The sequence below is a fragment of the Corvus kubaryi genome, unplaced genomic scaffold (genome assembly GCF_017639235.1).
Source record: "Corvus kubaryi isolate FWS band 111438036 unplaced genomic scaffold, C.kubaryi_AGA036_p1.0 138, whole genome shotgun sequence".
Lineage (NCBI taxonomy): Eukaryota > Metazoa > Chordata > Aves > Passeriformes > Corvidae > Corvus > Corvus kubaryi.
The window spans coordinates 8,757,162-8,776,392 of record NW_024580672.1 but is presented as its reverse complement, the minus strand read 5'-3'; the positions used below and the strand labels follow the sequence as shown (position 1 = coordinate 8,776,392).

At 37.2% G+C, this 19,231-nt stretch overlaps 1 protein-coding gene and 1 long non-coding RNA gene across 9 annotated transcripts in view; one reads left to right on the top strand and one right to left on the bottom strand.

Annotated features, from left to right (window-relative positions):
• CPEB3 (cytoplasmic polyadenylation element binding protein 3) overlaps positions 1-19,231 on the bottom strand; it is an 80,417-nt gene that overhangs the window by 7,468 nt on the left and 53,718 nt on the right. For all 8 annotated transcript variants that reach the window (XM_042019015.1, XM_042019016.1, XM_042019020.1 and 5 more), the window contains 3 exons: positions 5,329-5,447; positions 3,936-4,050; positions 1,107-1,288 (listed from right to left, as the gene is read on the bottom strand). In XM_042019015.1, coding sequence (XP_041874949.1) covers positions 1,107-1,288; positions 3,936-4,050; positions 5,329-5,447 — 416 coding nt within the window. The remainder of the gene's footprint in view (positions 1-1,106; positions 1,289-3,935; positions 4,051-5,328; positions 5,448-19,231) is intronic.
• Positions 8,675-17,989, top strand: LOC121660065. Its single transcript, XR_006014539.1, has 2 exons — positions 8,675-8,827; positions 17,546-17,989. It is a non-coding gene; the product is annotated as an uncharacterized LOC121660065 (long non-coding RNA).

The window sequence follows — 19,231 nt, the reverse complement described above, 5'->3', positions numbered from 1 at the left end:
TCAAAGGGTTCAACGTGTCATTAAGACTCCAAAAGTAATCCTCAATCTGTCTGTAAGATTTTTCAGAATCCAATGGACAAGAAATGTTTAGGGATAGCCTTGTCTTAGTTAATGTAATACGGTGTAAGCACCATACAAAACTTGTTTGAGGACTTATAACTCCACGACCTCCTCGAATCTGACAAAAAGTACAATTCAGATTTCTAAAGACAAAGTCAAAATAGTTTGAACTTTGCAGCTGTGTGGATTTATATGCATACAGCACATAATAGACACAAGCAATACCTGTTAAACTGACTTCTGGAGAAACAATTTATGCCAGATTAAGGAAAAAACAAACCATCCCTATCAGAAAAATACATAGCAGCAGTGGATGTTCTTTTGAATAATTCTAAAAGCAGAGCCATGGATGTTGTTTGTATGTGTAATCAAGAGGTGAAGGCAGAAGGTCTAAAGAAAAAAAAAATTTGGAAATAAGTAATATTTTCTTTAAATGCATTCAAGTCAAATTTCAGTGAATCCTGTAACTTCACTCAATATTTGAAAAGCCCTTTAGGGACTTCATATGGACTGAACAAAACCATCTCATTTCCCCCCTTCTGCCTATCAAGCATCTCTTGGCATTTGGTTTTAGTTAAATAATTCTCAGGACTTTTGAGGCGAGCATCACCTATTTTACTTAAAATAAACCTGTGCTTTAGGGACTTCAAGTCTAGACCTACACTACTGACAGAAAATGGTGCCTAATAATAGCAAAACTGTCAGAAGCTACACAAGTAGTCACTAAACTAAAAGCCATTGATGCACAATGAGCAAACATCTAAAGAAGGAGAAAGAAGCTGGGAAATGCTATGGAATTCAAAAGAGAACCGAGGAAAAATGATCTCACAATCAATTATTTTCTGGGTTTAGCGCTGAATGGTTATTTAAGATATTTAAAGTATTTTTTCACTCTGCTTTAGATGCTTAAATAAGCTTTAAAAAAATTGACAAATGTCATCTGAATAACAGAACTTACAGTGTTCTCCGACACAATGCTAATAACGATTTTTTAAATACCTGTTCAGTTTGGTAACAACCATTCTGCTCCATGCTATTTTACTTACCCGTTTATCAATGTCATTGTGTTGGAGCTGGACAAAGCGAGCACTGATAGCAGCAATATAGCTCTGCTGATTGGAGAAAGCCACTCTGCCAGCACCTTTTGGGTACTTCAGCTCTGGGTCTGTATCAATGCCAGCATAGCAGACACCTCCATATAAACGGTCCATAATCATTGCCAATTCAACTGCAAGAAGTCAATTGTTAAATATAATAGATTTAACACAAATAATGGTGTTGCACTTGGATTTTTGTATTTAAAAAAGCACTATTTGCCTTATCAGACTTGTCTTCCAAAGTCTGAAATTGCAAACTGAAACACAGAGTGAATCAACCTTACATGAATTATAGTAAAATATAAAGGCAAAAACCAGAATCAGTCACACCAACTTTTTACAGAAGTGTGAAAAAAATGCAGCCTTACACTGTTAAAGTAGGTATCAGATGAACAAGAATTTACAATATTGCATATTAAAACACTGGCACTTGGTAGGCCTTTTAAGGCTACTTTACATGTAAGATCACTTAGCGATATTCCTGGTTTAGAATCTAGTATTTTGCCCTAAGTACTAAGGTTCAGAAAATATCAAAGATGTGTTTCACATTTGAAACAAAAACCTGTGAAACATCTGAAGTTCCTGCAGCTAAGGCAAGCCTCCATTTTAGGTGCGACTTAAATTAATACTTTGGTATTTTCTTGGTTGTGGATATTTTAAAATGCTTTGTTGCTTTTTATGATATTAAGAATAACTCTAAAGAAGTTATAAATATCATACATAAAATAAGACAGGTTGAATGCATGGCTGAGGACACATAAAGAAGAAAAGTTAAGGAAAAGAATGGAATGAAGTAGTAAAGAGGCTGAAGAAAGCAGGGAAGGGCCATGTAAACTGTGCAAGGCTGTATGGCCACTGAGCCAAGCTCTCTGTAAAAACTCATAGGCAACACATTTGTCAGATGGACAATGCAAGAACTGTACAGGCCCTGCCAAGTCAGCCGTTTTCTAGTGCTAACGTGTGAAAACACTTTCTGTAGCAAGTTACAATTTAAGTACCCAAAATAAAATTAACCCCCCCCCCAAATACTAAATATTTAAATTCTCATAGTTCTCACAAAATTCTCATTAGTAAATTGAATAGGTATATGTGTTTGTATAAATCTATGTGCAGGGAAGACTATATGCTAATTTGTCCTTTTGCAACAAGCAAACAAACGTCTGACTCATTCTACCAAACCAGATAATACTTTTGCTCCAAAAAGTAAGGAAAAACTACCAGCATAATGTGATTAATAGATAAATAGATTCTTCTGCTTTCTAATGAATTGGAATCATCATTTGGGTGGTGATCTCAAAAGATGACAGTTCAGAACAAACATCAGGAACACGTTTACAGTAGTAGTTCCACTAAGTTACTCTTGCCAATACAGAAAGAATATCCAGGATCCCAGGACAAGGAATCCATGCAGTGTTCAGATATCTTAGGAAGAACTTCTGTATCAGATCTTTAAAGCTACAAACAAGAAAAAATGGCAGCTATCTACTTTGGAGATGTTACCTATTTAAAGGCATCAGTTTTCAAAAGTGATCTATGACAGGCAAAATGACATCCAGTTTTATAAAGGCCATCATTAGAAATGAACTAATGTTTAATTGTTACTATTTACATAATTACCACCTTACAATTGGGCCTTATTTTAAGATGGTGAGGAAAGTGAAAGCTGCCAAGAAACGTGGAATAAGAGAAATCTTACTGTCAGCAATGGCTGGGGGACGTTGGTACAGCTTCCCAAAAGATTTAGGATTAGGCAAAAGATAAAGTGAGGAGCTGAACTTCCTGTGGGCTGGAAAGTGGCTGCTGAAGGAAAACTGCAGGCAGGCTACAAAGAAAGTCTTCCAGACGGTGACTGAGAGGCCTTGGCTACTACAGTTTCTCAGGATTAGGATTAGGGTTGAGAGGATGAGAAAGACAAACCATGCAGCTGCCTCAGAGTGAAGATGAAAAGGGAGTATAGACAGAAGTGAGGGTTGCTGAAAGATCTGGCCAGGAGAAATGTTTTAACTTGCTTCAGCACTTTGTCACTGGCTCACCAAAATTGTCAGGATTAGAAGAAAGAAATGAGCTACAATTGGGAGCAGTGCTCAAATGGGACCTTCAAAACAAAATGGGGACTGCCAGGAGTCCTGGGCTGGGATAAATCTTCCCTCTGGACAAAAGCAAAGGACTCTAGTCTATGGCTCTGCAAATAAAAGTGAAGAGAAAGAGCTAAGGGTGAAGAAAAAAAAATGGAGGGAAAGATGCTACATTAGGAGCGAGTCTGGAAAATGGTCTTCCATGTGAGGCCACCAAGAGACCGGGCCTGGGAAAAATTTTACTTCTGGACAATAGCTGAGAGGCCATGTCCATAGCTCCATGGAAAAATTAAGGTAAGGGTTCAATAAAAGGGAAACATAAATCATAGAGCTGAGGTTGGAATTGGTATGGAAAGGGTCTGGTCTTCTAGTCAAAGGAAAGAGAAACTTGTCTGCACCTCAGCAAACAAATCAGGGTTAGGATTAAGATGGTCTACATTACAAAAAATCAGCCAAGTTCTAGGATATTTTGCAAAGTTGAGGAAAACTGTTTTTTATTGGCAATCCTAATAAGTAACCTATTTAAAAGCTAAAAAAGTGTTCACTGTATTTTGTAAACAGGAAGATACTCCTTGTCTTAGAAAGCAAGATGTGATCATTGGAAAACACAGGGTCCATTTTCTGTTCTTTTACAGATACTATATATCTTTCCTCATCTTTTCTACTTTATCTGCTACATGTCCTACATTTTCCTTCTACTCACCAGCTCGGAGAGGCCGTGGAACTCCTCCAACAAAGATTGTTTTTCTTGGATCCAAAGGCTGAGACCCATCCATCACAAAGTCACTGTCACTTAGGTTCCAAGGTCGAATTTGCACCTGTATTAAGGATCATTTTTAGTAGAGGAACTTGGCCACTTAATTAAGAAAAAAAAGGCCAAATCTTTCTATACTTGAAAACAAAATTTTAATTTTTCAAAAGCAGTAAATTGGTGGTATAAGCACCAAGACAATTTGAGAACATAGCTTATCTAAGTGTCCAAAAGAAGGGGGACAACTCATTTATCACCTCTAGAGGTCAGGCTTGAGTTAAATCTCCTCATCACAAACTCCTACGCTCATTAATTCCCTGCCCCTAATCGCCATCACAGGGAGAAAGCTGTGAAAGGACTTTCAGAACATTTTACCGTATATGTCCAATTACAGTTGCAGTTTAGGCTTCTGGCTTTCTTGAAATCACATACAGTGATCCACAAATTTAAAAGCACTGATATGAGCTGATAAAATTCATTTCTGTGCTTGGATACAAAAGGAATTTGTATAATATGTGAATGCCTATTTCTATTGAGCAGCAAGCAACACAGCTGATAACACAGATTCTGATTACACAGAAAAAACTGCTCAAATTATTTAGATAAAGCTGTTCATCAATCCATTTTTTTGATCCTAGGAATCACACAAGCCCGCTCATTGTGCTGCAGTCCTGGGTTGTTCATTCATCTGTGCAAGATTTTTAATAGTACTTTCAAAAGGCTCTTATTTGTCTGTAGTTTTCACCTTATCTGTATATCTTCATAGGCACAAAAAAGACCAGCAATAAACAATGTTAGAGATGTGAATAAAAACTGGTTACTGTATGTCTTTTATTCTGCTATAGCTGTCTGCAGTAGTTGATTTTACCCTATAGTTTCTATAAGGTGAGGCCTAAATTATAAATGGATTAGCTATTGAATGCATAAAAAATAATATTTAAAAGAACCTAATGAAATACAGGGGATATTTGATGCTATCTGGATCTTAATTTGCCTGGGCAAGTTTCTTCATTTTACCACATTAGGCTTTCTTTTCTCTCAAATCATATAGATGAAAAGTTACCACTCCATTGTTTTACAGTTAATACTGTAAAAGGATGCACACTCCTGATGCATACCAGGAGTAGCAAATATAAAAGTTAATTGAACATGGCATTTATCAGAAAAAAGCAAATGTTAAAGCCATGTTACGCTGATACAGAAAGTCAATTCAAAGTAACAGCAAGGACAGAAACAGGAAATGACAAGTAATTAATTGTAAGTATTTTTTATTTATTTATTAACTGAAAGAGTAACAGCAAATGGGTTAGCAACCAGCGTAAGTGTCATGGCATGAGCTACTTACTGGCTTATCCTTGATTGTGGGACTTGACACACATAGGTAAAGTTTTCCATCTTCTTCCAGACAGGCATCTATCAGAGCTTGTACAGAGCTTTCTTCCTGGAACAGCAGAAAGGCGTAACCTTGGAAAGGGTAAGGGCACAAGAAAGAAAAGTAACAGATTAATTTAGAGAGCATTTTTTAAACAAATAAGCCCAAGAAGTGGGCAAGATAAACAAATTACAAAGAACTGTTAAGATTGGTAGTTTGTTTTCATAAATTAAATTCACTGAACAGATCATACCCTCATACAGTACGGATTTCAGACTAGAGACAAGAGTATTTGCTGCATCTGAGGATGTCTATTTGATTAATTAATGATTCTGAGCAGTGAGAATATAGGCTGGTGAATAAGGGTTTCTATTATCCAACAACTGTATTGGAGCTATTTACCAGTGGCATCTGCTGGTATCAGTGATTAACATCTTACAATGGAGGCACAAAATATCTACTTACTATATTCAATTAATAAATTCTAGAAGAGAGGGATAAGAAAGTGGACAGGTAAACAGAAAAACAGACTTCTATGCATACACACAAAAATGAAAAAATGTTCAATAAAACAATAAGCCCAGTGAAAAAGAACAACATGCTTTGTATTTTATTGTGAATAAAAGACCTGCTGTTGTTACTTACATTTAAATAAAGCAGTTCAAAAGAAAGAAGAAAGTCTACTAAAATTGTTTCATGTAATTCAGAATTTTAAGACTTTAAATTAGCCAGTAAAACTAAGTGTGTAGCACTCGGTGTTCTGCTGAATGCAGATGCCGAGAAAACTTTGAGTTTTATTTAATGTTGTTAAATCTGCATGAAGATTTGACCCAAGCAGCCCATGCTTTTGCTACCTCAGAAATGAAACGAATACAGCACCCCCTGCACTCAACAAAGCCAGGTAACAACAGGCTGCTGAATCACTGGAGCTGCCTGGTTGAGAGGACTCCCACAGAGCAGGCACTGCTCTCCTGCTCCACAATCACTACAGCAGAGTTTTCTCACTCCAAGTGAACATGTTGGGTGTGCCCTTCGTAATTTGCCACTTGTATGTCTTTTTTGGGGGGGGGGTGTTCTAGGTCATAGTGAGAGGTTACATCTGTTGTAGTTGGGAGTTGACCACCCTTTGGGGGTACAGTAAATGGTATGATCATAATTTCCCCAAACAGTTAAATGAACCAAACAGATACTTGTTATTTTTCTCTGGTTGCTACATTACACTATTAGTCCAAGTTGGTGAGGTTTCAGTTTTCTGACCTGGAGCTAGTGCCTGCCATGAAGTTCAGAGAGGTATAAGCTCCTCACTTCTCTAAACCTCTGTGAATAAACCGTTCTCCTGCTGCGGGATCCACAAGGATCCGCTGAAGACACGGAGGCTGTTTACAGAGCAGCCTTGTGCTAATCCAGAAAAGGAGGAGGCTGCACTAGCATGACATGATGTCCAGCACTACTTCAAAACCTGGTGACTGCACATCTATTCCAATCATTCAAGGACTCCTGGTACTGAAGATTAACAAAGATTACATGAAAATGAAAAATAAATAAAGAACAGAACTTCAGATAATAGGATCATAGAAACTGATATGGTCAAGAAAGACACCTGCTGAAGTTAATGGTATTTTTGCTTATTTTCTAGAAGCACATAGAGATGCAAAAACCTTAAATTCAGAAAGGTGCAGCTTTTTCCCCATGAGCAATTCTAGGCATTGCCGCTACTGAAGACTTACCCTCTTCATCACAATGCCACAGTTTAGAGCTGCATCTACTTGTTCATCCAGGAAAACATGTGCTTCCATGGATGCACTTCATTTCACTGGAACTCTATAGCAGAAGATGCACTTTGAACTCAGATTCCAGTATAAAAAAATTAAACTGGAAAATACCTGTGCCAAAATTGGCATTGCATAAAGAATTATCTCACTCTAAGTTCAATTTAGCAGATGCTGAAAGTTGCTTCAAACTCCCCAGCATCATGTGCTTCAGCACATTCTCCTATCTGTGCTTCATGAATATTGTATCACTTAAAAAATCATCCATTTTTTCCCCAAGAAGTAAAAGATTTGATAAACCTCGAAATTTTAATGCTCTGTGGCAGAATTTTGGTAGCACACTGTGGTAGTAGGTTGCAGTCAAACTTCGGCAGTGCTCCTTTCTTACCTGACCAGACACTCTAAAGGTTTGAGGGCTCAAGGGACTGCCCTTGACTCAAATTCCACAAAGTAAAACAGGCGAGATATTTGAGGCTTCAAAAAACAGCAACCTGACTACAGCTGAATATTCCCTATCCACAGATATTTGGATACTTGGCTGAGCAGAAGCAATCCAGCTCCTCCTCTGCTGTTGGTGCAACACATCACTGCAGTGCTGACAATAAACAATTCTCAGGAGAAGGCAACAACATATTTTGGGGTGAGAGAAGTCATTACAACTTTTCAAAGGGTACAACAGAGGGAGGATGAGGAGAAAATGAATTTCCTTAGTTTCTGAAGCCATCCTTGGAGATCCTCAACCCTGAGCTCCAAGATTCATTATTTTATGAAAAGCAGTGTCAGAACTAAGCTCCTTTGTACATGTCCTATTCTGACAGCTAAACAGTGACACAATTTCCATATGAAAGGGTAATTTAGTCCAGTTGGTCTAATTTCAGTTAACCTTGCTGAGAATAAACTGGAAAATCTGGCATATACACTGTGTCCCACAAGCTTGAAACAAGGTTGCCACTTGAAATGCAAGATACACTTGGAACTAAAAAAAGTAGTTACAGTCTGCCAAAAGCATTTTTGCCAGCCTAAACAGCCTGGAAAAAAACCCCAAAAACTCTATTTCAATTAATACCAACATTGGCATATCTTGTCTAATGATGGGAACCTTTCTGAATTACTGAAAGCACATTTTGTAATAAGGCTTCAGTGACCTCTTCAAAACAACATGCTAGATGGAAAGGTGCCCAATCTGCCTTTCTAATATCTTGATATTCATACTTTTATGTTAAAAACTGGCATGTTGGTACAAATTACAGGCAATCATATTGGAGTTTTAGCTAGTAGTGCATTATGCATATATTCTGCCCATCCTTCCTCAATGTAATTAATTGAGAAGAACTATTCACGTACCTTTATTAGGGCAGAATGTGCATTATATGTATTAGGCATGTGAGAGAAAATAACCTTACAGGCCCTGTGGACACCATTCAATTTAGCAAGCCACAGCTGGTAGAGTTTATCAGAAAAGAGTATTATCTTGTCTAAAGTAAAATATTTCTCAAGAGTTAAGGATTATCCAGCTTCATGCCTGTCATGACTCACCAGGAAAAGACTGACTGCATTTCACAGCATTTGTGAAAAAAGCATGTTTTAAATAGAAAAGGCTCTCTTTTATTCTTCTAAATCTGGTAACACCTTTCTTTTACAGCTCCATCGTTTGGTGGAATAAAAGGAAATCACTGACTGTGCTTTCTAACTCATGGGAGAAGGTAGGAATGAAGTTTGTTATATTAGAAGTTTTATACTCTGTTTCAGTTTAAGTGATTAATTACTAACATTATGAGACTAAAGGTTGTCTGGACAGTCTCTAGTTATTTAGTGATACAGGAATATTTCAGAACGGAACTAATGGAGTAACAGCACAGATCTCTCACTTAATGAAGTCCAGAGTGGACTGGATTTAATCAAGAGTTTTTCTTAGAAATTTCAATTAATTGTGAATTAGTTCAATTTTATTATAATAACAGAAGGGTACCATTATGTGCTCAACTTGTGAATACTCAATGTAATTAATAATTTAAGTTCTTGCATTTGAGAACAACAATACATAATTTGTTGTTCAAATACATCAACCATGAGCTGAATCTTCTGGTACAAAGCCAGCATTTTGGCATGCAAATGCTATACAGCCAACAGGGAAGGATTAACCTATTTCTAGTTCTTAGAATCTGGGCTCTTTTCAAACAAAGTGAAACACTGTAATGAAGAATTATATATAAGGTCAGAGAGTATTTGAATCTCCATGATGGGAGTCTGCATGTCATCTATTCATTTCATATATCATTGATCTGAAATCCATCATTCCCAAAATTCAGCCCACTTGCAAAATCAGATACAGGAATCATAATCTAAGGGTTATGTGTTTTCAGCTTTATAACGCTGAGGTTGGCTGGCAGAATTAAGAGAATGAAGAGAAGAATTTCCTCTTTACATTCTGCACAGCAAGTCAGAAGAGCCTTTGGGGTAGTCCCATGCATTGATTTCATCTGTGGAAGGGAAGGACTTATGCTTGAAAAAAGTTTAACTACCTTCGAAGCACATCTTCTTTCATTCATTTAGACAGTGTCTTTTCTGATGTTTTTATAAGCTTCAGGATTACAACAAAATCTAGCATCAACCTCAGATTTCTTATAAAAGTATTTCAGTATATAAATCTACCTCATATTATTATGTAAAAAATAAGATGGAGTTAAAATGGCAAAGAAAATTAATGTTCTAGTCTCATTTCTTTAGGGTTATTTTTAGATGGTTGAGATGGCTGTCTCAAAGAAGTAGATTTAAATAGACTTAACTTTTTCATGAAATATGTATTTAACTTTCTTTTTTTCTTTTTCCTGGATTTTAAAAAATAGTTTTGAACGGAATTATGGTTGTATTTACTAGAACTTTTAAAATAAAGTTGTTTTTAAAGCCCACAGGAAAGGAACATTTAGAAACAGTGTGAACCAAATTTCTGAATCAGTTAATGTGATGACAAGGGTCATTGCTCAAAGTCACCTTAGTAATCTTATTAGAAGATGCTTTGAACATGAATAAAACACATTTCTAAATCCAAAGATGAAACGACTATTAAAAATTAAACTCATTTTTGAAAAATAAAAATCTGAGGTGTTAAAAAAACTGCAGACTTTTCCTTTAAACATTGCAGTGACATGACTGCATTTTCAAAAAACTTCAAAGGCTTTAAATACTTAAGAAACCTCAAAATAGAAAAGGCTGTAATCTCAGCTACTGCAGAAGAGTAAAATTATGTATTAGTCAGGGCTGCAAAGATTAATTTCTTTTAGATGGTCTAATTTTATATGACAGTGTTTGACCCTGTCAGCTGATTCTTTTCTCCAAAAAACAAAGGTGTATAAGAAATAGGAACAGTCTAACATCTTACAGTGACTCTTCTATTTATACACATTTACATTTTTACATGTTTTTCATGAATACCAGACTAAGCCTGGCTGGTGTGATATGTAAGAAATTCCTCATATGCCACATATCAGACAGGTACTGGGAAGGGTTTGTTTGATTTTAATTAAAGGATTGTGCCCATGTCCTCCATTACATTGAAAAATAATTGGATCCTGAATCTTAATAGCAACAAAATGAAGCATACGTGTCAAATGGAAGACAGGAGACATAACAAGAAAAGTCAGCAATGGAGTGGATCACAGAGAAGAGCTGAATGAAAACTGAGGTTCTGTATCAGTAGCTTCTGTAAAATAAATTGCATGTCTTCATAATCCCAGTCATACCAGTAAATAGCCCACATCATGAGATCACCAAAAGAATTGAAAGTTAACACTTAGTCCTTACCAATAATGATCTTACCATATCACAAATAACAGGGAAAATAGAAACCTTCTATTTTGGCATAAACATTAGGGAGCGTTTTTCTCCACATCTTCAATTTAAGTGGAAGAAGAAACCCAACGTACCCACAGAACCTCTGCTTTCTGGACATGCATTATTTGTGGGACATGGGAGAGGTGCCCCAGTGTTTCCTCAGTAGAAAGGACAACATTTCTATAGTGCTGTAGTAAATACATACAAAGATTTACAAAGCCTTTTCAGTTCCAAAACATGTCAAGAAGCAAAAACAATTTTCTAGCCATCATTACTTTACTTTACTTTCACCAGTTATGGGTAAAAAAGCCCCAAAAGAACAGTATGCATATGCCATCTCAGTTTGTCCTGTAGTAAAAATACTCCCACCCACCTGTATTAAAAAAGAAAAGCCTGAAATAAATTACTTGTGGGTTTTTGTGGTTTTTTAAGCAAAAGAATATTCTACAGGCATACTAAAGCCTCTCTTTATCTGGCATTTACTTTAAACTCGTATAAAACATTGCAACAGCAAATTTATAAGGTTGTCTCCTCTTTCAAAGGTCACAGCCATTTTCAACATCAGACTTCAGACTGCAATGTGATCTATAGCAGCTATAAATCAGAATTAAAGGGTATAAAAACGCAAAAGAAAGGCTCTAACATACAATTTGGTTACTGTAGTTATAAGAGAAGTCACATGAATTTCATATGACAAAGACTAAATATTTGATGAGATGGAAGTTATCTTTGTGAAGTTTACTGAGTCAGCATCATGAAAAAAAAAAAGCATTCACATTCCTAAATATAAAAACCCAACTAAATTCAGAATTGAATTTTTAAAATTTTTATTTTCAAGGGCAATATGCAATGGTGACTGCTCTGGGCAGAGCAGCTCATGGTCATCATCTGGAGGGGGTCAGATCTGCTGCTGCTGCTTTTACTCTGAACAGATGGCTCAAGAGAGATCAGTTTTCAAGTTTGAAAAAAACCTGTTACTCTCCTTTGCAAAAAAGCTATTTTCCAGTCCTACTCCAACCAAAATTAACATGGAAAAATTCTGCAGAAATATAAATGCTCTGCTTGATTTCAGCTTCTATTTCAAGCACAGTTATCAGCATGAGGTAAAATAAATTTTCAGAGGAAGAAAGCACCGGTCCAAAAATCCAGGCTACCTTTTAGCTGAAGTCAGTTATTTTAAATTAAATTTGATATTGGGTTTTACAATAAAAATAGTTTTCACTTTAAATTATAGGTTTTTCTAAAAATTTATTCTTAAAGAAGCAAGCAAGCAGCACTTACTAAATGTTGTGATACACAAAATATTTGGGACTGTTGTCAAGAGCTTCAAAGTAAAATACTTCAATCAAAAAGAAAAGACACCCCATGTCATTTGCAGAGACCAAGCTAGTAACATTTTTTCTCATTTTTGTATGATGCTAACTCTCCTGTGAGCTGTAAGACATTTTTAAAGGCAGAATGCAGAGCTTCAGCACTAAGCTTTGACTTCTCTTCTTTTAATCAAGTAATCAATTTGTCATTTGCTGCTGTGGTGCTGCTAATAACTGGTTTGAATGTTCACTCACATGTGGATTGTTTTCAGGTTCTGGTTTGTTCAAGTTTCTTGTGTTTGTTCACTATAAGGAAAAAATGCAGCTTGAAAAACCCTCCTTAATAATACAAGGGTTTTCTTCCAAAATTGGATTATGTTGAACAACAAATTCCTCTCAAAACCCAAAACTGCTTTTAGTGAGTATGAGTATGCATTTCCCTGGGAGATCAGAATAGCGTGTTAAAAAAATAAAAATACTGGACTTACCAAATCCTCTAAAAAATTAAGTGTTTCACTTTATTAATATAACTGCCCAGCCTCCCCTGGCATACAGCTGACTACTGGTTACACTCTCTTGGCATAATCAGTAGTCAGATACATCGGAGGTCCCAAAACCAGGTAGAATTTGCATGGTATTGAGCAGACAAAATCTGCCAAGCACAGCACTGAGACAGCTGAGGGAGACACCAGTTCTGAGCTGCTCCAAGCTTTTGAGATCAGAGAGAGGCCTAAATGTATGGATGTACTGCCTTGGGCAGAGGTACCCGCAGCATATCCAGCATCTGAAATACTCATATTGCCAGTTCAAAGGACAGCTTTTATCCTGAAGCCCATAATACTTACAGATCAATTAATGTATTTCCATTTACAAAACAAAAGGTGACATTTAACAAAAATAGTATTGGGGAGAGATGAGGTGTACAACCCACAGTAAAATCTACTTGGGCTTTAGAAGAGGTTAATGAGAATAAGGCAAATATTTAACTCCTTCCATTTGACAGAAGTGGTCTGGCTGCCTCTACAGATAAACATGGAAAGATTTTAGGTACTTAGATATGTTCAAATTATTGAAAAAGGGTCAAATGCTTGCTAAAAATTGTGGTTTCTTCTATAGCAACCTAGCAATTCTGAAAATAAGTAGGATCTGTTGAAAGCAACATGAAACCTGGGAGAGTAATCCTGCAACGCTACTTCAGAATCAGATTTGTTCTGCCTAGGCTTGGATAGCTCAAAAATACTTTTGTGTTTTACCTCACCAGATTCTTGTTTTCCCCTAGAATAAGAAGTTGCAAATTACATAGAGACAGAAATTCCCTTATATGAAGCAATCTCCTTGAATGCTCTTTGAGACTGCTGTGCCAGGTATCTAAGACAGACATTTAAAAATCATCATTATCAGTACACCACCAAGAATCCTCAAATGTTTAGGACAAGACAGGAAAAAGTTTTAAGAGGTTAAAAAAGGGAGGCTCAAACAAAAGTCATCAAAAACCTCAAAGAAAATTCTCTGCAAAATCAACCTAAAGTCACACAGCTACAGAAGAGCACATTAGTGTGTACTGCATTTTGCCACCACACATTTTGTGAATTGCATTGATTTGGGATTATGCTGCCCTGCTGTGGGAAGACACAGGGACTACAAATCACAGACATGGCCTCAGATGTCAGTGGGTAAACGACTGACACTGCACACGTGTATTGGAACATAGATAAACAACACCTAAAAACCCTCCCAGAATCACTATTTGCCCCACAATGTAATTCTGGATAGGGAATGTCAGTTTCCATTCTAACATATTACGATCTCTGACTTCAGTTTTTAAAAGACAAAAATTGGCTCAGCATTTCACACTGGATTGTGGTGGTACTGTATTTGATCAGTTAAGCCAAAGCAGGCAGTTTCCTAGAACAGACTGCTGTATTTGGACAAACCAGATACCTTCTTGTGAATATAACTAATGAAATTGGAATTATGACTCCATACTTCCTCCTTGCAACTGTTCATGCTTGCTCCTCTGGCAGAAACTACAACTGCCACTGCAGTGGCAATGGAATTAACCATGGAAATGGTCTTCATCCATGAAATCAAGATCAGTCAAAAGACTACAACAACAGTGCTTCCATCTAAACAGTACTTTAGAGAGAATCAGAAAGGCTCACACTGTCTGTCCCACCAATTGTTTTAAATTAGAGCATGAGAATCATTTCATGTTACTTTGTACAACTTTGCTTACACTGTTTTGTTTTTCATGAGATCTCCCTCACCCCTAGTGTCCCATATGAAGCAGTAGGGACAAATGTGCTTAATTTTATCAGATAACAGGATAACGAACTGAAGAACAGGGAAAACACAAAAGGATCAGACTGCTGCATCACACATTTAAATCAACTGTAAAGCCAAAGCATTCCTCCCATTCCAAACCCATCCTATCTCCAAGCTCTACCATGCTTCATTTTCAAACTCTAATTCTCATCTCTATCCAACATCAATCTTTTTAAATGAAAAAAAAAAAAAAAAAAGAGAGGAAAACTTTTGCATGATTTTTGGCATTTTAAAACACCTTATGCAATTTTTAGTGATTATTAGAAAAATCATAGTTATCACAAGGAAAAAGCAGTAAAGAGTATTTTAAAAGTCGTTTTAAAGATAGCAATCTGTTAAAAAAAACAAACTGAAAAAAAAAGTTTTTGAAACAGTTGGCACCATCTGTTTAATAAAAAAAAAAGGAAAGAAAAAAATTTACTGTAGTTAGCATAAGCATTGCTTAACTCAGCACACCAGCAAATAAGTGAAAACCCCATCAATTTCTATTTAAATAAAACATGAATTATCTGGATTTTGCCAGAGATAAATAGACTGTGACATGGTAATGTGCATAGCATCCTTTAATACATATTTCTTTATTTCTCAATGTCTCATAGGTACTCAAAAAATACTTAACCACAAACCACATTTAATTCCCAAACTCTGGGGTGAAAGCCAAGTAAACACATTATGAACTGGGCATCTGCTTACCCAAGACCAACACATGGCATTTATAATTTTGCCAGTTCCATTAGTAACATATCCAAACAGATGCCAAAGGAAGTAATCCAAAGACTTCTCAGGCAATGGGAATGAAATAGCCTTATTCAGAGGCAAAGCATTAAAAATCCCCTCATGCATGACACAAACATAAAAACATGGTGCTAAGCTTTACAATGCATAGGAGGGGTAAAAAGAAATGTTAAGACAACAATACAGATGCTTAGAACTAGAAATAGGAGCTCTTACACACATTGTCAGCTGTTGGCAGTTTCTCCTACCCAAGTGCACCATATTCACTTTCAGTGACGACTGTCCCTCTTCTCTCAGCAACCTAAATATTGAACTCACTGGCAACCAAGGTAAGGTAAGGTGTGCTTGATCTACAGAATGATTTTGGTTTTGCTGTTACAATGCTCAAAACTCAAATGCTGACAAAGCCAGACTGCTTTCACAAACACATGATCAGTGTATTCTGTGATGTCAGGCAAGATTCAGTAAGAGTAACAAACCCCTAGAATAGCTGGGAAAACAGGAAAACTTGGATAATACAGACAGCAATGATGTGCCTGAGGAATGTGTTGCAGATAAATCTGTGTTGCTGTGCCATCCCCCAAGGTCCAAAATGGCACTGTTGACACCACACTAAGCTAAGCCTGGTGTAACTCACCATGCTGGAGATCCCAGCTCAGCATTATTTCACACACAAACATTTATGTCCGTCAGGCCCAGCACTAAATCTGGGGTAATGTGCCTAAGCAGACCTGTGGTGGCACCATCCTGCTCAGGATGCCATATCCAGGAAAACCTTCTTTGTTCAAGCTCAGTGCTGCAGGAATATTTCTGGACTCCAACTAGTCCCAATGATAGCTTACATGCCACTACAGCTAAGCTAAGCAACCACACCAACGAATAAATTAGCTAATAAGGCTTGCTGGAACTGACTACGCATCTATGGCCTGACTTGCTCACTAAACGAACCAGATAAAGCCCTTGGGGGGTTGGTGGGTGGTGGTGGAGGTCACTAGACTGTAAGCAATATTTTAATCTTTCAGATTTCATGCTTGATCAGATTAGCCATGGCTAATGGTTTCTGCAGCCTTCTCTTCCTAGCCCTAAGAATATCAACAGAGTGCCCCTAATACAGGGTGACTACAGGGAATTCATGTATGGCACCAACACAGCAAACATTCCAAAATGCAATAAATTATACCAACAAGTAGATACTGGAAATCTGTATTGATTTACTCAGGACTGCAGGGGATGTTGCATCACCTGGATGTAACTGAAGACAGAAAATCACGATGTGGAGCAGCTCCAGCATAAAACTTCACTGACTGTGCTGACCCACAGCATCACCTACTGATGTTGTCTGCCCCAAACCTCTAAGTGAACACTTATCAAAGCAAACAGACAAAAAATCCTGAACCTTGCTGAAAGACCAGACACTGCCCAATGGTCTGACCCTCCAGTAATGGAAAAGGCTATCCATCAAAAGGACACTGAAATCCATCTGGAGGTGATGACATATGTTCAGAAAGAGCAAGGCTCAATTTTACTGCCTGTGGGGCACATTCAAGTAGGTGGGAGAAGCCTTGAAGGTGAGGCTTTATCAATGTGTGAATAAAGATTAGCCTCTGCATCATCCCCACTTCATTCCAGCAATTCATTTTTCTTGATTTCTTTCAAGATTGCTAGCATACAAAACCCAGCTCATTCTCTCCTCTATAATTTCATTTGTCCTTTGTTTTTTTTTTTTTGGACATGTTTTCAATTTGAAAGACTCATATTCAAAATGTCAGAGAATTTACAGACTAGCAATGCAACATGGAAAACAAGATATCTAGAAAAATGAAGGGAGAAAACATTTGAATTCATGAGTACTCGACAGCTGAGTCTCACTGAATTTTGCACCAAGCATAATTTCAAATATCTCTTTTTGTTTCACTGTTTTCAGGAAATGTCCAATAATGCACCAAAACAGCTTAAAATAAAAAAGTAAAACAAACAAATAAAACCAAAACCAAAGCCCACCAACTAAAGTTTTAGGTCTAAAGGAACTTCTGATTAAAACCAGCACTGGAGAAGTTTTATTGTGGTACTCCTGAAAATGATTCCATAATAACTTTGAAAAAGTACTCTTTATTTAAAAACAAACAAACAAAAGAAGACAAAAAAGCTGTGAAAAAATTACAAGAGACATTCAATCTTTACCCTGTGACTCCTGGAAATAATATTCTGTCTTCTATGTAGGTGCTGCCTATATGGGATCATAATAAATCAAGTACATTTGACCTACGGAGCTTACCATGACTGTAAGTGAATCTCAGAGCCAGGCATGCAGGATGTCTGATGCTGCAGCCCTGACTGATAACTAAGAAGTCAGATATAAATAAATCTGGAACAGTTGGGATTGACTGTTGTTTAGCACTTTCAGACAGACGTTCAGGGCAACTGGCAGGGGCTTTGAAAGCTGTTTCCTATATTAGAATCATGACAAAAATAGAAGTGAGGCAGCATTCCCTTGTCTTCTGCTAAAATAGATCTTACTCAAAAACATTTTACAAGTTTGTCGAGGCATAACTAGTCCACAGTCAGATACAGCACAAAATTAAAATTGGAAGTCCTATGTTGATCTACTACAAATAATTACTTATTGAATTAATAAGAGCAAAAAAATAAAAAAAGGGAAAACAAGTAGAGAGTACTAAGAGATAATAAGGACAAGGAGAAGCTGGCTTTTCAACTTTTTTAAAAAAAAACAACCAAACTTTTGAGTGAAGGAACAAATAGAATTCACTAGCCAGAAAGACCCTAAAGATCTTTAAAAATAACATAAAAAGGGAAACACATATATTTTACCCACTGTCCTTAGGAATATTGCAGGGGGGGTTCAGGTTTGGGGTAGTTTGTTGCTGGTTTTGGGGCTGTTTGATTTGTTTTTAAATTCAAGAACAGATGTTGCATAACTGCTGACAGCAAGGCAAATTGGTGAGAACAGAACAGGAAAGAGGAAGCATGTATGGGTTTCTCTTCTGATTTTAAGTGTCCCAAATACTGTTCACAGGGCAAGTATTTGTCATGGTGTTATCTTGCCTCCAGCAACTAAGCTTCCAAATAAATTAAGTTGGCTTTTATTTGTGTGTTTTTGCAGTCAAAATACATCTATCAAAATATTGTAGGATTAGCTGTTTCACTAACTGAACAGCCCATCGTTCTGCCAAAATAATCAGTGGCCTTAATGAGCAATTAAGAGCTCCTAGGGTCAATGAGAACTGAAAATCTTTACATACAGACCAGAAATTTTGTGTACAACTTCCTGCTACTGTTTCAGATCATGAGTGAACTCAGGAGCTACATACATGCAAGAGGCACATGTGAAAGAGAGTAGAATGTATTGTACAAAATCACAGAGACCAGGGTACAGTAAGAGCAGTTTGATTTAGCCAAGTAATGCTCCCAAACAGGTTTCCCGTAAACGGTTCTTTCTCAACCAGAACAGGTCTGCATAATGTTATGCTGACAGATAGGAGGTTGCCCCACCTGCACACACTCTAGCCCACCCCTGGGCTGTCTGTGGTGCCCTCTGAGCAGAGCTCGCCCAGGGAGCCCTGACACAGAGTTCGTGCTTCCGAGCAGGATCACGGCCCCTCAGGTCACAGCACACACTGGAGGTGCTTCCCTGCAAAACACTGGGGACCCAATCCAACGGCCCAATCCAAGTGACTTCCAGCTCTTATTCCCATGGGTTTTGCAATGTCCAAAGTGCAACAGAATCAACTAGGAAATTTCAGCAACTTGAATTCTACCTACTCCTGGTACAAATTAAAGCATAATGCAAGGGTTCAAGGTGTGCAGAAGAAGTACACACAGAGGAGCACCGTTCAGTTACCAGATTGTGCATTTTTTTCCCATCATGACAACGGCTGAAAATATGCT